This window comes from Cetorhinus maximus, chromosome 3 (genome assembly GCF_964194155.1).
Source record: "Cetorhinus maximus chromosome 3, sCetMax3.hap1.1, whole genome shotgun sequence".
Classification (NCBI taxonomy): domain Eukaryota; kingdom Metazoa; phylum Chordata; class Chondrichthyes; order Lamniformes; family Cetorhinidae; genus Cetorhinus; species Cetorhinus maximus.
The window spans coordinates 125039113-125060170 of record NC_135881.1 but is presented as its reverse complement, the minus strand read 5'-3'; the positions used below and the strand labels follow the sequence as shown (position 1 = coordinate 125060170).

Below are 21058 nucleotides of genomic sequence, written 5' to 3'. Positions count from 1 at the left end.
ACCCCTCTTCTCAAAATACCAAACCTTGGCCCCACCATCCTTGCAAACTATCACCCATCTCCAACCTCCCTCTCCTAAGTCCTTGAATGTGTTGTCACCTCCCAAATCCGTGCTCATCTTTCATAGAACTCCATGGTTGAATCCCTCCAATCTGATTTCAGCCACTGTCACCATACAGAAACAGATCTTATTAAAGTCACAAATGACATCCTATGTGACTGGGACAAAGGTCAGCATTGCTTCATTGTCCTTCTTGACCAATCTGCAGCCTTGGACATGATTGACTTCACCATCCCCCAATATCTCTCTCCTGTTGTCCAGTTGTATGGGACTGCACTTGCCTGGTTCCATTCTTATTTGTTTAATGTTACAATCCCTGTGGGATCTGTAAACCAAAATAACCAAATTTATGGCAGGAAGCAGCTTCTGCATAAAGAGGGCTCTGCCCATGCAATCTTCCCTATATGGCAAACTTCTTTCCAGAGGCTTCTCAACTCTCAGCTCCTGTCGGTTGTGGTGGTGTAGCTTTACCAGAACTGCTTTGACCTTCGCGCACTGTATGTTTGATTCTGGGCATTCAATCACTTGGAAGTGAAAGAAACAATGGTAGCAAATCCTAACTGCCCTTTCCCACTGCTCAGGAATCCAGTTCTCCGATTTGGCTTGTTGACCGCCTCTTCTCTCTCCAGTTCTTTCCTTTCTTCTTCTTGCCTAGCTGCCACACAGCTTCTGTGTTTTAACTTTCTGTTGGTACTGCTTCCCGGTCAAGGATCTCCATTTCACATGGACCAGTATTTCTCATTATCCAAAATTACAATTGATCCAACTCTTAAAAATCTTATTCAAACATTTTTAAAATTAATTACAAATTGCCCTTACTATTACTGCTTTTGAGTCAAAGGCTGCCACACTAACCATAGTCAGACTATCACTTGCAATGGTTTCTCTTCCTGCTTCTGCACAGTTACCTCCGGTGTCCCCCAAGGAGCTATCTTGGGACCTTATTTGGACCAGACTGTTTGCAACCCTGGTGTCTTATCTGACCCCAAGATGAGCTTCCAATCACATATCCACGGCACCACTAAGACTGCTTATTTCCGCTTCCATAATATCACCCAACTTTGCCCCATCTAAACTTATCTGCTGCTGAAACCCTTATCCATGCTTTTATCACCTCTAGACGTGACTTTTCCAATGCGTTCATGGCTGGTCTCCCACATTCTATCCTCTGTAAACTTGAGGTCATCCAAAGCTCTGCTACTCTTTTCTTAGACCAGGCTTTTAGCTACCTGCCCTAATATTCTATCATGAGGCTTGGTTTCTAATTTTGTTTTGTAACACCCCTATGAAGCACCTTTGGATGTTCTACTATGTTAATAACGCTATATAAATAAAACTTCTTGTTGCTATAATCATTGGAGAAAACAACTCCATTAGCACGTTAACCACATTTCAGCTATCCACTTTTCAAAATGTGTGGAAACACCTTGCTTTAAAATCCTAATACTGGAAATGCAGCTCTTCTTCCAAATCTTGAGAGAAATTGATCATAAATCTCAAAAGTTGAACCATTCAGCTTCACAGCTTTTTCAAAGAGTTTTTTAATGTATGTGTGGCTCACTTATTTCTCCTACCTTGCTGGTGTCCCAAGCCAGGGCATTAGATGCCTCATTTTGAGCTCCATTTACCCATCATCCTGATGGCTGAGCATTCAGCCTTCTCAGCCTTACTCAACTCCCTCGCTAAATCCCTTTACCTTTAAAAATTTCCTCAAAAGCCATCTTTTTCACTGCCACTGCGACTAGTATTTTGCCAGTCGTTTGCACTAATTTTTGCCATTTCCCCATGGATATTTAAAAACATTAAATGTCATTATTGGCTTATTTAGCAATAATTAAATCAGTTAAATTTCCAAAGTGGAAAAGGTGAAATACTTGAGCTTTTGATCTCAACGAAAAACAGTATAACTATTAAAAGCACCTTACCTGCATTTTTGGTTGTGAGGTACATCATTTTTTTCTTCTTTTTACCAATTATTGTTCCACAAAATGGTACTGATCAAAGAACAAAACAGAATTTGAAACATTAAATATATTTTTTCTATTCCATCCACAAGTGTCTTTAAGCAAGCTACATCAACTTTAGAAACACTGAACAGCTTACCAGATGAACCTGAAAAATCCCAGTCCCGTTTAACGAAGGCTTTCCTCTTTTCTTCTAACATCTGACTGGGAATTAAACCTGCACTTCCTCCTCCCTTCATTTGATAAGCCTGAAATTAAACACAACTACTCCAATTATCTCTCGCCAGTCATGACGTTTATTCATGTACACCTTATTCTGAGGAAAGAGTAATCCCTTATATCTTTCCAAGTGCACCATATTATTGCCTTACTTTCTGAAATTACGGAACATGTTCACTGATTCACAAATAGCCCTTTATCTTGAAAGATCAGACCAATCCAGGGTTGCAAAAATGGTTTTCAGCAAGACTGTTTCACTAGTGATCTTAATTCTCATGTTGCAGACAACTAAAACAGTACTGTTGAACACTTACGGATCATCTGTTTTTTGATGAGATCTGGCATGATGTATTTTTATACAAACTGACAGATGACCCATCATCAAAAGCTGAGTTTACTAAAATCCAGCTTCACTTCAGTTCAATCTGATCTGTAATTGATGGCTCATCCTGTGACTCATTTTCCATTAACTCATGGCTTCTTGAGGAGGCCCGCTCTTTCATTCTGCACTTGCTTCATACTAGTGGTTTGTTAGTCATCACTCAACCCTATCCGTTCCTCCAGACCTACTGCACTCTACGTTCAACACCTTCATGTTATAATACTGTTTATACGCTAAATCTGCACTTCTCAGTACAGTGAATAAACAAGGATCCTATGGGAGGGAGAGAGCGTTGTAGGTTGCTATGGAAAGATAAGCTAGGAACATGCAGTAATCTTGTATTATGTAAAGGTTATTGATTGCCATGTTGTTCTGCCAAAATTGTAATTACTTCATTCATTCATTATTATGACACAGACAATGGTAAAGGCTAAGTTGCTCAAAGCCCAGAGGGAAACTTGAAATAGCTGTCATAACCTATTTTGCAATTTGTATATTTTGAGATACAGACTTTAAATTCAGTAGTAATAAGACCACCAAGTCTCAAGAGATTTTTTTATAAAACTAAATTAAACATTTATTAATACAAGAAAAATTGTAAGCGCATACATATGTCTACAAATTAACTGCTATAGTAACTACAAAAATCCCCTAATTAATCTGACTCTCAGTTACACCCCTGTTAAGGCAACAGTAAAACTCAGATTTAAAAAGATCCCAGGCAAAGCACATTTGATCTTACGAATTGAAAATGAGGTTCCTTGCAGACACAGTTGGAGGTGTACAGGCTGGTTAGGTCTTAAATGCCTCTGCCTTACACACACAAACACCTTTCTGTTTATACCTAGCTGTTCCTTTGAATGTAAATTTTCCATTGTATCACTAGGCTTTAAACATTACATCTTCTAACATTAATATCCTTTCATTCCACCAATTTCATTAGCAAGCTGCAAAAATAAACACATTGTTTGGTGTCTTCTAGCTAGGTGCAAGATTTCACCCATTCTTTTGAATGGTGTATTCTACAAATGCAAATGTACAGTTTACTTTTTAACTTCCTTACTGTTTCCCCAATTAACATCTCAAAACTACTACACATCAAAGCACCCAGACTAGCTGGTTTTAATCCAATTAAGACACACACATAGGCACAGACACCACTAAGCTCTATTTTAAAAAAAATAATTTCCAATAATATTATAGGCATTAATCTCTCAATGACATCCATCAACCACAGCTCAAACATTAAATGCGAATGTGCATCGCACATTTTCAGCGCAAACAGCTCAAGCATGCATTAAAAAGGTAAAAGGCTCAAACTTGAGTAAAACCACTAAAGAATTACACTTAATACTTAAAAAGACACTCGCACCCTGTAATCATTTCATGCCAGAAATGCAAACTTTTGAACAAGGTTACTTAACACCGCAATTGTCTCATCACTGCAGTTTGTTCTATTACCCTTAACTATTTGCATTAGTCTTGAAGCCAAAACATTTTATAGAACTTCATATTGGATTTGGAGTGCAGTGCCTTGTAAAGACAAACATAACAGGCAGTCTGGGAAGAACAGACCCCTCGGGATCAATCCAAACTCATTTGGAAGGAGGATTTGAAGAGATGGCGAGGAGAAGGGGGGAGAAGAGGAGCAGCAGGTAGGATAGCGGGAGCTGCTGAATGTACTAACGTTCCCAAGGCTGGGAATGCTGTTCAGTGGCAGGGGATGGTGGCGAACAGAAGAGAAACTGGTACAAATATGGTGGCAATGCTGCTTAGAGGGAACATGGAAGAGAACTTTGGTTTTGTGCTCTTTGGTGTGTTCAATGCAGAAAATGATGTTCACTGGGGAGCAGCCTTGCATCTTGGAAATAGTGTCCAAGGATGTTTCCATGGGAATGACAGTAGGTGGAGTTAGTGGCCATGTCTAATAAAATTCCAGCTAGAGAAAAGGAGCAGACAAGGTCTTGGGTTGCAATGGGGCTGCTGTGCAAGAAAACACCTAACAACATGGCCAAAAATATGCACAATTTTTTTGAGCAATACCACAAGAAAACCACTGTATATTCAATCTAAAAAGCCACGTCATGGTGAACCTGTACAATTAAGTTCATACAAATGTATTAATTTAACTGCTTGATTCTCAAAGTCTACAAGTGTCAACAGTACTTTGAGCATAAAGTGAAACAAAATTGAATGCAAATTGAATAATGGGCCAGATTTTGCCGTAGAAATAACGGTGAAGCTAACAGTGCTCACGATTAGTCAAGTGTGAATCAAACAGTAACTTCTAGCAACAGTACATGCACAATTAAATGCAGTTATCAGGAATACAAAAGCAAAATACTGCAGATGATGGAAACCTGAAACAAAAACATAAAATGCTGGAACTACTCAGAAATGAACATTCAGCTGATAAAATGTCAAAGTCCTAAAACGTTAACTTTAATGTTCTCTGAACAGATGCTTCCTGAGTATTTCCAGCATTTTCTGTTTTCATTGCAGAAATCAGGAGTTGCTTTGAGTTGCTCTACTCTTCCAGAGGCTTTGCTGCAATGGTATCTCGTCAAAGGACTCAACATTGGAATGCTGCTCAGCACACGGAATGGCATGAAGTTGCAGCACTTATGTGATAGGTATACAAATTCACCAGAAAACTCACCAGGAGTTGTCTATTCCAGCATAAGCAAATTTTTAATGACACAAGAAGTCTTAATTACTGAAAAACCAAGCACTCTGGTACTGAAAATTAACTTTTACAAGTGTGGGGTCTCATTCCTTCACATTAAAAAACTTTAAAATTCATCTTTGTCTCCTATCTCTTCCTCTCTCAATTCCATCTTTTCTTTCCCTCTCTATTTCACTTTCTGTGAATGATTTGATACAGAATTAAATACTGACTGACACATACTAATCAGAGTCTGCAGTCATAATTAGCAATTCTTCAATCTGAATGGTTAGGAGATATATAGCTAGCTGTTTGCCATGTTTACATGGTTTCTAGTTGCTCTATAGAGGGCATTGTACTGAAATAGTTTTCAATTACAGTGGGTTCCAGTGCACAGAAAATCTGTGGGTAAAAGAAAGTATAATAGGTTAGTGCTGTTTGATCTCCACTGAAACCAAATTCCAGCCCAATAACATGCAGCTTTGTGCTACCCTAACTGGTACAATTATTAGTCGCTATTACTTAAAAACATCAAAAATTGTCAAATCTGACAGAAAATCTACAATGAAAAACTGGAAGTCTTGTCTGTAATATTAATAGTCCCAAAATTGTTGTGTATTTATAATATGAATCAGGTAAAGAAAAGTAAAGAAACATATATATTTTGAATGCTGTAAAAATAAAAAATAGTGTTATTGTACAGGAATGAGACAAGTGCCACAGAAAAGGTATATTAAATTGATACCAGGAATTAGAGATTATGGGTAAAGAAAATCTCAATGGCTGATGCTTTTTACTGAAAGATGTCAAGAGGATCAAATGGAGGTTTTCAAGATTCTGAGAAGTTAAGAAAATACCGAGAGTCTTTCCCAGTAATTGTGGATCAGTAATGGAGAGAATTGAAAAAGGATCATGACTAGAAGGCTAAAAGGGAAAGTCAAAAATATTCTTCCAGCAGATGTCAATGGAACATGGAAAGCTCTACCAAAGGTGGCTATTGTGGCAGAAAATGACAGCATAATTTTTTAAAAATTGAATACACATACGATAAGGAAGAGTATAAAGGATTATTGGGGAAGGAATTCCAGCAGACAATTACAAATGAAGAGCTAGTACCAGCATAGGTCTGAGACACTAAGTGTCCTTTTGTGCTGCAGCTTCTGTTATTTGGATTCAGTTTATTATTAGTGGCAAGGTCAATAATAATCCAATTCAATCAAACAAAACAAAAAATAAATCAAGCAGCATAGTATCATCTGATAAAAAATCATATTATTTCTGGCTAACTTTAGTCTGTAATCTTTCCATTCACCGGTAACAATACTGACAGATTGAATATTAAATTTTCCATTTTAATGGCAAAGTGAGTGTTATACAATCACGATTGGGGATCGAGGCCTTAAATCCAAATTCATCATGTCAGTTAAACCTACCCTTAATAAACAATAAAAATTAGGATGCATAATCAAGTTCGATAGGATGCATGGGATGATTAGATTGCTAACAAGTGACATCACAAATGTGTTCTAGAGGGAGGCGATGGTGTAGTGGTACTGTCGTTGGACTAGTAATCCAGAGACCCAGGGTAACGTTCTGGGGATCTGGGTTCGAATCCCACCATGGCAGATGGTGGAATTTGAATCGAATAAAAATCTGGAATTAAAAGTCTAATGATGGCCATGAAACCATTGTCGATTGTTGTAAAAACCCATCTGGTTCACTAGTGTACTTTAGGGAAGGAAAGCTGTTGTCCTTATCTGGTCTGGCCTACATGAGACCCCAGACCCACCGCAATGTGTTTGACTCTTAAAATGCTCTCTGAAATGGCCTAGCAAGCCACTCAGTTGTATCAAACCACTACAAAGCCTATAAGGAATGGGACTGGACAGACCATTCTGCATCAACTTAGACACCGGAAATGATAACGGCAAACTCAGCCCTGTCTTCCCTGCAAAGCCCACCTCCTTGGGAGTCCATCGACTCTGGCCCCCATGAAGTCTCATGGCATTAGGTCCAACGTGGACATGCTGCTCATTACCATGTACCGCAGCAGCCCCCTCAGCTGATCAGTTGGTACTCCTCCATGTTGAACACCACATGAAGGAAGTGCAGAGGGTGGCAAGGGCGCAGAAAGTACACTGGGCGGGGTGGGGGGCCTCAATGACCATTACCAAGAATGGCACGCTAGCACCACTACTGACCAAGCAAGCCAAGTCCTAAAGGACTGAGCTGCTAAACTGGGTCTGCAGCAGTTAGTGAGGGAACCAACAAGGGAAAAACATACTTGACATTATCCTCACCAATCTGCCTGTCCATAACAGCATTGGTAAGAGTAGCTACCGCACAGTCCTTGTGGAGATGAAGTCCCATCTTCACTTTGAGTACACCTTCCATCGAGTTGTGTGGCTCTACCACTGTGCTAAGTGGGATAGATTTCGAACAGATCTAACAACTCAAGTCTAGGCATCCATGTGATGCTGTGGGCCATCAGCAGAATTGTGTCCAACAACCATCTGATGGCCTGACATATCCACCAGTCTACCATTACCACTAAGAAAGGGGATCAACCCTGGCTCAATGAAGAGCAGAGGAGGGCATTTCAGGAACAGCACCAAGCCTACCTAAAAATGAGGTGTCAACATGGTGAAGCTACAACTCAGGACTACTTGAGTGCCAAACAGTGTCAGCAGCATGTGATAGACAGAGCTAAGCAATCCCATGATCAACAGATTAGATCCAAGCTCTGCAGTCATGCCACATCCAGTCGTGAACGGTGGTGGACAATTAAATAACTCACTGGAGGAGGAGGCTCCACAAATATCCCCATCCTCAATAATGAGGGAAGCTCAGCACATCAGTGCAAAAGATAAAGCTGAAGCATTGGCAAGAATCTTCAACCAGAAGTGCCGAGTGGATGATCCATCTCGGCCTCCTCCGGAGGTCCCCAGCATCACAGATCTTCAGCCAACTCGATTCACTCCATGCAATATCAAGAAACAGCTGCACTGGATACTGCAAAGACAATGGGCCCTGACAATATTCCAGCAATAGTACTGAAGACTTGTGCTCCAGAACTTGCTGCGCCCCTAGCCAAGTTGTTTCAGTACAGCTACAACACTGGCATCTACTCGGCAATATGGAAAATTGCCCAGGTATGTCCTGTGCACAAAAAGCAAAACAAATCGAAATTGACCAATTACCGCCCCATCAGTCTACTCTCGATCATCAGTAAAGTGATGGAAGGTGTCATCAACAGTGCTATCAAGCAGCACTTGTTTAGAAATAACCTGCTCACTGATGTACTTTTTGGGTTCTGCCAGGATCACTCAGCTCCTGACCTCATTACAGCCTTGCTTCAAATATGGACAAAAGAGCTGAGCTCCAGGGGTGAGGTGAGAGTGACTGCCCTTGACATCAAGGTAGCATTTGGCTGAGTGTAGCATCAAGAAGCCATAGCAAAATTGGAGTCAAAGGGATTCAGGGAAAAAACTCTCCACTGGCTAGAGTCATATCTAGCACAAAGGAAAATGGTTGTGGTTGTTGGAGGTCAATCATCTCAGTTCCAGGACATCACTGCAGGAGTTCCTCAAGGTAGTGTACTAGGCCCAGCCATCTTCAGCTGCTTCATCAATGACCTTCCTTCCATCATAAGGTCAGAAGTGAGGATGTTCGCGGATGATTGCACAATGTTCAGCACTATTTGTGACTCCTCAGGTACTGAAGCAGTCCATGTACAAATGCAGCAAGACCAATATTCAGGCCTAGGCTGACAAGTGGCAAGTAACAATCATGTCACACAAGTGCTAGGCAATGACCATTTCTAACAAGAGAGAATTTAACCATCGCTTCTTTACATTCAATCATTACCATCATTGAATCCTCCATTGTCAACATCCTGAGGGTTACCATTGACCAGAATCCGAACTGGACAAGCCATATAAATACTGTGGTTACAAGAGGAAGTCAGAGGCTAGAAAACCTGCAGTGAGTAACTCACTTCCTGACTCCCTCTGTCCACCTTCTACAAGGCACAAGTCAGGAGTGTGATGGAATACTCTCCACTTACCTGGATGAGTGCAGCTCCAGCAACACTCAAGAAGCTTGACACCATCTAGGACAAAGCAGCCCACTTGATTGGCACCCCTTCTACAAACATTCACTCCCTCCACCACCGATGCACAGTGGCAGCAGTGTGTACCATCTACACAATGCACTGCAGAAACTCACCAAGCCTCCCTAGACAGCACCTTCCAAACCCACAACCACTACAATCTAGAAGGACAAGGGCAGCAGATACATGGGAACACCGCCACCTGGAAGTTCCCCTTGAAGCCGCTCACTATCCTGACTTGGAAATTTATTGCTATTCCTTCACTATCACTGGATCAAAACCTGGAACACTTTCTAACAGCACTGTGGGTGTACCTACACCACATGGACCGCAGTGGTTCAGGAAGCCACCTTCTTAAGGGCAAATGGGGATGGGCAATAATTGCTTGCCTGGCCTGCGATGCCTACATCCCATGAATGAGTAAAAAAATAGTCAAGACTAAAAAAGAAAAATAATTATATCCCCCGAGTTTTCACATTACCATATAAATTGACTACATTCTTAACAAGCGAGATAAAGAGCTGTTCAAATTTTGTGATCATATTTGGAACATAAGAACAAAGTTAATTTAGGCCAATACGCTTGTTCCTTTTAGATTTCTTGAACCCCAATCTAGTTGCAAGTTAACACTTATACTGCTTACTTCAGTGAGCTATTTTGGTGATCTATTCCATAAGTTAATCATATTTCAAGGCTGCCCTGTATAGTTTCAATTTGCTAAGCTGCATCCCTTGATATTTTAATAATTTAGGATAGTGAACCATTTGCACAAGTCAATTTTGAATATCCTGTTTGTTTTCATTATTCTTCCTCTCCAAAATTGATTCCATTCTATTTAAAGGCAACCAATTTTTGAGTTGTTCTGCAGTCTGGGTATTTATGTAATGAATTTTCAACACAATTTTAAAGGAAAAAAACTAGTCCATGTACTGATGTAATCTTAAAATATGAAATCCATTCACAAAACTACATTTTGTTATTGCATTCTGAATTTTCTCCCTCTGCAGATTACATAAAGCCACATTGCTGTATGTGAAAATAAACCACTTGGTGGTTGGTTAGGAACAAAATTAAAAACTAAATTTCATCCAGATTATGTCAAAGTTTTCAAAGCCTAAAACCAAATAAAAATCAATTGGGCAGATTTCTTTTTCTCTTCAAATCTCAACCTGGAAAACATAATACTCCACAATCTGTGGCAAAAGTACCCAAATGCCTGTATTTTCCCCCTTCGGTCAAGATGACAAAAATAAAAAAAACAAAATGTTACTTCCCTCTGCATTTAAGACCACAGGCTCAAATCTTGCAAGCACCAAAAATTGCCATATCATCAGAAAATTTTGCACATTGTTTATTGCTCAACATCATGGATGATAAAGGTTTCACTTCAGGAGCACCTATTTGGAAAACCTGCAGTGTAGTGTCAGGTTCACAGCAACATGAAATGAAAACGCATCTGCCAGGCAGCCTAAATGCAGTCTTGTTTCACCTTTCAGCATGAGATATTTCCAAACCCAAGGATATGGTTAGAGAGTCTGCAGACTCAATATGGGTCAACAAATGGTTATTTTACTCCCCACATTTAAAAACCAGTCAGCCAAAGCTTCATTTAAAAAAAAAATCCATTCTCAGGATTTGAGCGTCTTCACTGTCGCTGGGTCAAAATCTTGGAACCCCCTCCCTAAAAGCACTGTGGGTGTACTTAGAGCACATAGACTGCAGCGGTTCAAGAAGGCAGCTTACCATCACCTTTTCAAGGGCAATTAGGGATGGGCAATAAATACTGGCCTAGCCAGCGATGCTCACATCCCGTGAAAGAACAAATGAAAAATAAAATTGTCTTATAATTAGCAGAAATAAAAAACTTGAATTATGATGAAAAGATTCATGCTGTCAAAACTTTTTGTATTGCACTCAGTACAAATGCAAGAGATAAAAAAACTTTCAGTCACAATGTAGAAAGGTTGAACCAACCTGCCACCAATTGAGATCTTCTCGATTCACAACTTGAAGGATGTCCCCTCTGGAAAACTTCAATCCTGCCTCTTTGCAGGGGATTAAGCTGTCATTGGCTGGATTGTAATCAAAATGGCATTTCACAAACACCTGCAACAGATTGGAGCATCTTAGAAAACAATCGTGCTAAAAAGATTAGCATTACTGAAAGTTGGTAAGTCACCAGGTTTGGATAGAATACATTGTAGGTTTCTCAAAGAAGTAACCAGAGAAAGAACAGAAGTATTGATCGCAATCTTTCAATCTCATTGGATACAGAAGTAGCGCCAGAGGATTAGAGGGGTTGCAAACGTTATATCACTATTCAAAAAAAATGGGAGAGGGATAAACATTTCTTCTACTCTAACCAAGAAGTATTTATCAGAGAGACATGCTGAACATTGAACTTCCAAGCAGTGCACAACCTGTTCCATGCAAGAACTCCAGGACACTACTTGTGTGCTGGGCAATCAAATACACCGGAAGTATCATCAGTTGGAGCAACTCGAGCTCAGAATTTCATAGCTTGAGCGGCAGCTGGCAACACTGCAGTGCATTCACAAGGTTGAGAGCTACATGGATAACGTGTTACTGGATGTGGTCACCCCACAGCTGAAGGGTATGACGGCAGAATGGGAATGGGTGACCTCCAGGCAATCAAGGAGGACCAAGGAGATAGTGTAAGAATCGCCCAAGTACATCTTGTTCTCCAGTCAGTATTCAGTTCTGAATATTGATGAGAATGATGGTTCTTCTGGGGAGTGGAGCCAGAGCCAAGTCTACAGGTGACTCAGCTGTACGGTTGGGGGAGGGAGGGGGGAGAGCGGGGGGCGGGGGGTGTATGGTGCAGGAGGAATATTGGGAAAGTAATAGCGCAAGCAGATTCTACAGTTCCGGCAGGTGTTTCTGCAGCTGCAGACTTGACATGTTCCTTCCCTGGTGCTAGGGTCAAGGAGGTCACTGAGCAGCTGCAAAGCACTTTTTAAAATTTAATTTATGGGATGTGGGCTTTGCTGGCTGGGTCAGCATTTAATGCCCATCCCTAATTGCTGCAGAGAAGATGGTGGTAAGCTGCCTTCCTGAACTGCTGCAGTTCCTGTGATATGGGTACACCCACCTTGCTGTTAGGGAGGGAGTTCCAGGATTTTGATCCAGCAACAGTGAAGGAACAGCGATATGTTTCCAAGTCAGGATGGTGAGTAGTTTGGAGGAGAACTTCCAGCTGGTGGTGTTCCCATGTATCTGCTGCCCTTGTCCTTCTAGATGGCAGTGGTCGTGGGTTTGGAAGGTGCTGCCTAAGGAGCCTTGGTGAGTTTCTGCAATGCATCTTGTACATGGTACATAGAGCTGCCACTGTTGTCGGTGGTGGGGGGAGTGAATGTTTTTGGAAGGTGTGCCAATCAAGCAGGCTGCTTTGTCCTGGATGGTGTCAAGCTTCTTGAGTGTTGTTGGAGCTGTACTCATCGAGGCAAGTGGGGAATATTCCATCACACTCCTGATTTATGCCTTGGTGGAATGACTTTGGGGAGTCAGGTGGTGAGTTATTTGTCGAAGGATTCCTAGCCTCTGACCTGCTCTTGTAGCCACAGTATTTATATGGCTAGTCCAGTTCAGTTTTTGGTTAGTGGTAGCCCCCAGGATGTTGAGAATGGGGGATTCAACGATGGTAATGCCATTAAATGTCATGGGGCGATGGCTAGCTTCTTTCTTGTTCGAAATGGTCATTGCCTGGCACTTGTGTTGCACAAATGTTACTTGCCACTTATCAGTCTAAGCCTGGATATTGTACAGGTTGTCCTTCTAGATGGCAGTGGTCGTGGGTTTGGAAGGTGCTGCCTAAGGAGCCTTGGTGAGTTTCTGCAATGCATCTTGTACATGGTACATAGAGCTGCCACTGTTCGTCGGTGGTAGGGGGATTTGGACATGGATAGCTGCAGTATCTGAGGAGTCACGAATGGTGCTGAACATTGTGCTGTCATCAGCAAACATCCCCACTTCTGACCTTATGATGGAAGGAACACTGATGAAGCAGCTGAAGATGGTTGGGCCTAGGACACTACCCCGAGGAACTCCTGCAGTGATTCCTGGAACTGAGGTGATTGAACTCCAACAACCACAGCCACCTTCCTTTGGGCTAGGTATGACTCCACCCATCAGAGAATTTTCCCCGATTCCCATCGACTCCAGTTTTACTAGGTCTCCTTGATGCCATACACTGTCAAATGCTGCCTTGGTGTCAAGGGCAGTCACTCTCATCTCATCTCTGGAGTTCAGCTCTTTTGTCCATGTTTGAACCAATGAGGTCAGGGGCTGAGTGCTCTTGGCGGAACCCAGACTGAGTGTCAGTGAGCAGGTTATTGCTAAGAAAGTGCCGCTTGATAGCACTGTTGATGACACCTACTATCACTTCACTGATGATCAAGAGTAGACTGATAGGGCGGTAATTGGCTGGGTTGGATTTGTCCTATTTTTTGTGTATGGGACATGGCTGGGCAATTTTCCATATTGCCGAGTAGATGTCAGTGTTGTAGCTGTACTGAAACAGCTTTGGCTAGGAGCGCGGCAAGTTCTGGAGCACAAGTCATCGTACTATTGCCGGAATGTTGTCAGGGCATATAGCCTTTGCAATACCCAGTACCTTCAGCTATTTTTTGATAATATGTGGAGTGAATGGAATTGGCTGAAGACTGGCATCTGTGATGCTGGGGACCTCCAGAGGAGGCCAAGATGGATCATCCACTCGGCACTTCTGGCTGAAGATTGTTGTGAATGCTTCAGCCTTATCTTTTGCACTGATATGCTGGGCTCCTGAGGATGGGGATATTTGTGGAGCCTCCTCTTCCAGTGAGCTCTTTAATTGTCCACAACTGGATGTGGCAGGACTGCAGAGCTTAGATCTAATCTGTTGGTCGTGGGATTGCTTAGCTCTGTCTATCGCATGCTGCTTGACAGTCAAGTAGTCCTGTGTTCTAGTTTCACCAGATTGACATCTCATTCTTAGGGATGCCTGGTGCTGCTCCTGGCATGCCCTCCTCCACTCTTCATTGAACCAGGGTTGATCCCATGGCTTGGCGGTAATGTTAGAGTGGGGATATGCCGGGCCATGAGTTTGCAGATTGTCATTGAATACAATTCTGCTGATGGCCCACAGCGCCTCATGGATGCCCAGTCTTGAGTTGTTAGATCTGTTCAAAATCTAATCCATTTAGCATAGTGGTAGTGCCACACAACACAATAGGGGCATCCTCTATGTGAAGACGGGGCTTCGTCTCCATGAGGATTGTGCAGTAGTCACTCCTATTGATGCTGTCATGGACAGATGCACTGTGGGCAAGGAAGTCAAACTGCTAAAAAGTCAATAAAAAGGAATGAAACCAGGCGGACCACGCGGCATCGACATAGGCACCATAAAAGAAAAAGGCAGCCCAGTTTGTACATGCTTGCACTGTAAACTAAATTTAGACCTTTTTGCATTCCATCTTACTCAAACCCCAACTAATACCTTATTTTATACTATGCTATCTGTGTTTCTCAATCTGTTTTCCATCTGGTTTCTCCTTTCTAATGCTACATCTAGTTCCCAACCTCTTTCAAGTTATGTTTTACCATTCCAATAGCAGTAGCAAACCACCACGAGATATGCAACCCAACCGACCTGTACAAGGTCCCACCTCCCCCAGGACCAGTCCCAATGTCCCAGGAATCTAAAAACCCTCCTGTCTACCCAATCTTTCCAGCCACACATTCATCTGCTCTATCCTCCTATTTCTCCAGGTGTCATGCACTAGTGAGTAATCTGGATATTCACTACATTTTGAGGTCCTACTTGCTAGTTTCTTTCCTAGCTCCCTAAAATCTACCTGCAGGGCCTTTCCCTCTTTCTGCCCATGTCATTGGTTTAAATATGGAACAGTGGTAGTGTTGTGATATTGTCACCGGACTGGGTATTCCAGAGACCCAGAGTAATCATCTGGGGACCCGGGTTCGAATCCCACCATAGCAGATGGTGAAATTTGAATTCAATAAAAATCTGGAATTTAAAGTCTAATGATATCCATGAAACCATTGTTGATTCTCTTAAAAACACATCTGGTTCACTAATGTCCTTTGGGAAGGAAATCTGTCTACATGTGACTCCAGATCTGCAGTAATGTGGTTGACTCTTAAATGCCCTCCTAAATGGGCTAGCAAGCCACTCAGTTGAATCAAACTGATAAAAAGGAATAAAACTGGATGGGCCATCTGGTATTGACCTAGGCACCAGAAATGACAAATACAAGCCTAACCCTGTCGATCCTGCAAAGTCCTCCTTACTAGGGGGCTTGTACCAAAATTACTGAGGGCTTGAACCAAAATTTGGAGAGGTGTCTCGCAGACAGGTCAAGCAACAATCCAACACAGTCATACTCACGGAATCATATCTTACAGGTAACTTCCCAGACACCACCATCACCATCCCTGGGTATGTCCTGTCCCACCGGCAGGAAAGGCCCAGCAGAGGTGGCGGCACAGTGGTATACAGTGGGAGTGAGTTGCCCTGTGAGTTCTCAACATCAACTCCAACCCCATGAAGTCTCACAGCATCAGGTCAAATATGTGCAAGGAAATCTCCTGCTGATTACCAAGTACCGCCCGTCCTCAGCTGATGAATTAGTGCTCCTCCATGTTGAACACCACTTAGAGGAAGCACTGACAATAGCAAGGGCACAGAATGTACTCTGGGTGGGGGACTTCAATGTCTATCACCAAAAGTGGCTTGGTAGCACCACCAACCAAGTTGGTCGAGTCCTAAAGGACAGAGCTACTAGACTGGGTCTGCAGCAGGGGGTGAGGGAACCAACAAGATGGAAAAACATACTTGACCCCATCCTCAACAGCACCTCATTTCTGCCCCAGGGACACCCCCCCTTTACAAGAATCAACAATGGTTTCACAATCATCAATAGACTTATAATTCCAGATTTTTATTGAATTCAAGTTTCACCATCTGCCATGGTGGGATTCGAACCCGGGTCCCCAGATGATTACTCTGGGTCTCTGGAATACCCAGTCCCGTGACAATATCACAACACTACCACTGGCCCATATTGGTACCAACAACATGGGCAGAAAGAGGGAAAGGCCCTGCAGGTAGATTTTAGGGAGCTTGGAAAAAAACTAGCAAGTAGGGCCTCAAAATGTAGTGAATCTCCAGATTACTCACTAGTGCATGACACAATAGGAGGATAGAGCAGATGAATGTGTGGCTGGAAAGATTGGGTAGACAGGAGGGTTTTTAGATTGCTGGTACATTAGGACTAGTTCTGGGGGAGGTGGGACTGGGTTGATTAGGTTGCATCTCTCATGGTGGTTTGCTACTGCTATTGGGAATGGTAAAAAATAACTTGGCGGAGGTTGGGAACCAGGATGTAGCATTAGAAAGGAGAAACAAGATGCAAAACAGATTGGGAGACACAAATAGCATAGTATAAAATAAGGTATTAGCTGGAGTTAGAGTAAGATGGAATGCAATAAGTTCTAAATTAAGTTTACAGCACACGCATGCAAAGGCACAAAGCAAGGTAAATAAAGTTGGTGTGGTGAGGTGCAGGTGCAGATAGTCGTATGGGAATATGATGCTGTGATAAAGGAGGCTCAAAAAAGGACAGAACTGAGTACTAAATATTCCTGGATACAAGTTCTTCAGGAAAGATGGGAAGGAAAGAAAGGAGGAGGGATGGCAGTATTAAGGAGAATATTACAGAGAGGGCTGTCCTAAAGGGTCAAAGACAGAGCTATTTGGTTCTATCGGGTAAAAAACAACAAAGGAACCATTACACTGCTCTATGTATTCTATAGGAAACAAAGCAGTGGTAAAAGATATAGAAGAGCCCATTTGCAGGGAAAGTACAATTAGATGCAAAAACAGCAGTGGTGGTGGGGACTTTAATTCTAATACAAACTGGGATAGTAATAGTATAAAGGGGAGAAAGGGGGAGGAATTTTTTTGGAAGTGTTTCCAGAGGAATTTTCTAGAACAGTGTGGGCTGGATCTAAGGGGCATCGCAGCCCCTGCCCTCCTGGCTGAAAAGTCATATGATACCAATGGCAGCCCAACGACAGGAGCAGCTTTATTGCTTTAAGGTGAGACTTCCACCCCTTTCTCAGGAGGAAGTCCTGCCTCTGAGAGCTGTCCACCAATTGGATAGCCGGCAGGTTTGTAGTCCCTGCAGTACCAACTGGGAACGGTGGTCACTGCTGGGACTACAGACAGTCCCATCACACCGAGGAGCCCAGGTTAAGTCAGAGGTTGGGGGTCTCAGCAAGGAGGGTTGGGGGCCAGATTCAAGAGACCTGGGGAGAGATAAAGAAAAGGATGGGAGGGAGGATGACCTTGAGGGGTGGAGAACCTCACCTCCACCAACACCAGTCTACACAGCTAAAACTGCCGAGCTTCACGCAAGGCACAGGCCTCATCCCACTGTGGGTAAAATACCAGCATTAACTTGATACTTAAAGGCCTCAATAGGGGGCAAGGGCAGGCAGGCCACCTGATACTTCCCCCGCCCCCATAAAATTTCAGACAGGTCAAGGGCAGGCGAGTAGATGGAGGAAAGGTCACACACTGTATTTTATGTGCCCCCACCCACTTCAAACCCACCGGCGAGGACGCATAAAATCCAGTCCTGTGTTTTCAACCGAATGAGGAAGGCGGCCTTGCTGCATCTGGTTCTGGGGACTGAAGTGACTCAAGTGGATCAAATGTCAGGAGGAGAATTTCAGGAACTAGTGATCATAGTATCATAAGGTTTAGGTTAGCTATGGAAAATGGCAAGGAGAAATCTAAAGCAAAAATACTAAATCGGAGGAGAGCCAATTTCAGTTGGGTGAGAACATAATTGTCCCAGATAAACTGGAATTATACCAGCAAAACTGTAACAGAACAACGGGCTGCCTTTAAAGAGAAAATGGTTTGGGTACAGTTGAGATAAATTTCCACTAGTGGGAAAGGCAGGGCAAAAAGCCAGAGCTTCCTTGATGACAAGAGAGATATAGAGTCAGAAGCAGCAGAAAAAGGTTGCAAATGACAGATGCCAGGTTGATAATACAAGTGAGAACCAGATTGAATACAGAAAGTTCAGAGGGACAGTGAGAAAGGAAATAAGAGGGTAAAGAGAGCGTATGAAAATAGACCAGCAACTAACATAAAATGGAATCCAGAAGCCTTCAATAGGCATATAATAGTAAAAGGTGGTAAAGGAAGGATGGAGCTGATTAGGAACCAAAAAAAGGATTTATACCGAGGTAGAGGGCATGGTTGAGGTGTTAAATGAGTACTTAGTATCTGATTTTACCAAAGAATATGAGGCAAGATGTGTCAAGTGAAAGAGGAAGTAGTCGAGACATTGGACGGGCTGCAAGTTTATAAAGAGGTATTAGAAAGGCTGGCTGTACTTAAAGTTGATAAGTCACCAGGACCAGATGGGAATCATCCGAGGATACTGAGGGAAGTTAAGGGAAGAAATTGCAGAGGCACTGCCCATTATCTTCTAATCATTACTAGGTACAGGGATAGTGCAACAGTACTGGAGATACTCTTGTTACATACTCTTGTTACACCCTTGTTCAAAGAAGATTTTAAGGGCAAATCCAGCAACCACAGGTCAGTCAACTTAACCTCAGTGGGGGGAAAGCTTTAGAAACAATCATCCAGGGTAAAATTAACAATCACTTGGGCAAGTGTGGATGAATCAAGGAATGCCAGTAAGGATTTGTCAAAGGCAAATCATGTTTAACTAACTTGTTTTGAATATTTTTGACAAGGTAACAAAGGAGGCTGATGAGCATGATGCAGCTGATGTGGCATACACAGACTTTTAAAAGGTGTTTGATAAAGTGTTACATAATAGACTTGCCAGGAAAGTTGAAGCCCAGTGAATAAAAGGGTCGGTGGCAGCACGGATACAAAGTTGGCTGAGTGACAACAGAGTAGTGGTGAACAGTTATTTTTAAGACTGGAAGAAGATATCGAGTGTGATTCCCCAGAGGTCAGTACTAGAAACCCCTTCCTTTTCTTGATCCATATTATTGACCTGGAGCTGGTGTACAGGATACAATTTTAAAATTTTCAGGTAACACAAAACTTGGAAAGTATTGTGAACTGTGAAGAGGATAATGATAAGACTTCAAGAGGAATGAGTGGAATGGTCGAATGAGCAGGCAGATGAAGTTTATTGAAGAGAAGTATAAAGTGATACATTTTGATAGGAAGAATAAGAAGCATTTTAAAATAAAGGGTGCAAATCTAAAGGGGGTGCAGCAAAACAGAGAGACCTAGGAATAAATGCATTGAAGGTTGCAGAGCAGGTTGAGAAAGTGGTTAGAAAGTCACACAGGATCCTAGGATTTATAAATAGAGGGACAGAATACAAAATTAAATTATATTGGACCGTTATAAAACATGGTTCGGCCTGAACTGGAGCGGTGTTTCCAAGCCTGGGCACCACACTTCACAAGAATCTAAAGGCCTTAGAGAGGGTGCAGAAAAGATTCACAAGAATGTCTCCAGGGATGAGGGAGTTCAGTTTTGTGGTAGATTGGAGAAGCTGAGGTTGTTCTTAGAGAAGAGAAGGTTGAGAGGAGATTTGATAAAAGGTGTTCAAAATTATGAGGGGTCTAAACAGAATACAGAGAAACTGTTCCTACTGCCACAAGAATTGAGAACTAGAGGACACTAATGTCAGGTAAATTGCTAAAAAAAATAAGCCAACATGAGGAAAAACCTTTTTTATGCAGCTGGTAATTAGGACCTGGAATGCACTGCCTGAGTGTGTGGTGGAGGCAGATTCAATATGGACTCTCTAAAGGTATTGGATAAGCAATTCAAGAGAGAAAATGTGCAGGGCTACAGGGAAAAAGCGGTGAGTGGGACCAGCTATGCTGCTGCTACAGACAGCTGGCATGGACACACCCTTCTGAGCTGTAAGCAATCTATGATCCTACTAAAGATAGATTACAGCATCCTCCAAATGAACCATCATGTCTGAATTTTATATTATATCTCAATCTAATCGGTGTCTGTGATTCGTCTAATATAGCAGAAACGCAATTAAATAAGTTGTTCAACACCATAATACTACAAACTGATGTTAGAAATCGGAATCCCAGCTTTAAATGAATCACAGTCAAGACATCGATAGAAAGTCATTTCAACATTGCTCAAGTCAGAAGCCCATCATGTGCTGCCCAAGGGTGCCATCTGATGCCACAAAGTACATTCTGAAAATGGTGCACGTTGGGAAATAAAGCAAACATTCATGCTGACAGAGAATGCCAAAAGATTAAACAGCACAGTATTTCAGCAGAATAAATGATGCTCGGTTCATTTAAATTGCAGCACACTAATGGGAGAGCATGTCTGCTAGCAACCAAAGCCAAGTATGCCTCATAATTTGGAACAGGGAGCAGGATCCATGTCACACCAGTAAGTGAGCTACATATGATTAAGTTACTGAGTCAGGCAGAATCATGACTAAACATCATGTACAACTCACAATCCAATTTGTTTCTCATGCAGTGCTTGGGCTACAGCTTCTCCCTTCCTCTCCGGAGAATAATTATACATCTGCACAACCTACCACCCCCACCTAACAATTTTCTATGCTCGCTTTTCCTTGGTCTTT

At 42.3% G+C, this 21058-nt stretch overlaps 1 protein-coding gene across 8 annotated transcripts in view; it reads right to left on the bottom strand.

Moving 5' to 3' along the window:
• The window catches only part of LOC144678890 (protein PALS2-like), a 141311-nt gene that overhangs the window by 9733 nt on the left and 110520 nt on the right, over positions 1-21058 (bottom strand). For all 8 annotated transcript variants that reach the window (XM_078538916.1, XM_078538917.1, XM_078538918.1 and 5 more), the window contains 3 exons: positions 11376-11507; positions 2164-2272; positions 1986-2054 (listed from right to left, as the gene is read on the bottom strand). In XM_078538916.1, the coding sequence (XP_078395042.1) occupies positions 1986-2054; positions 2164-2272; positions 11376-11507 (310 nt within the window). The remainder of the gene's footprint in view (positions 1-1985; positions 2055-2163; positions 2273-11375; positions 11508-21058) is intronic.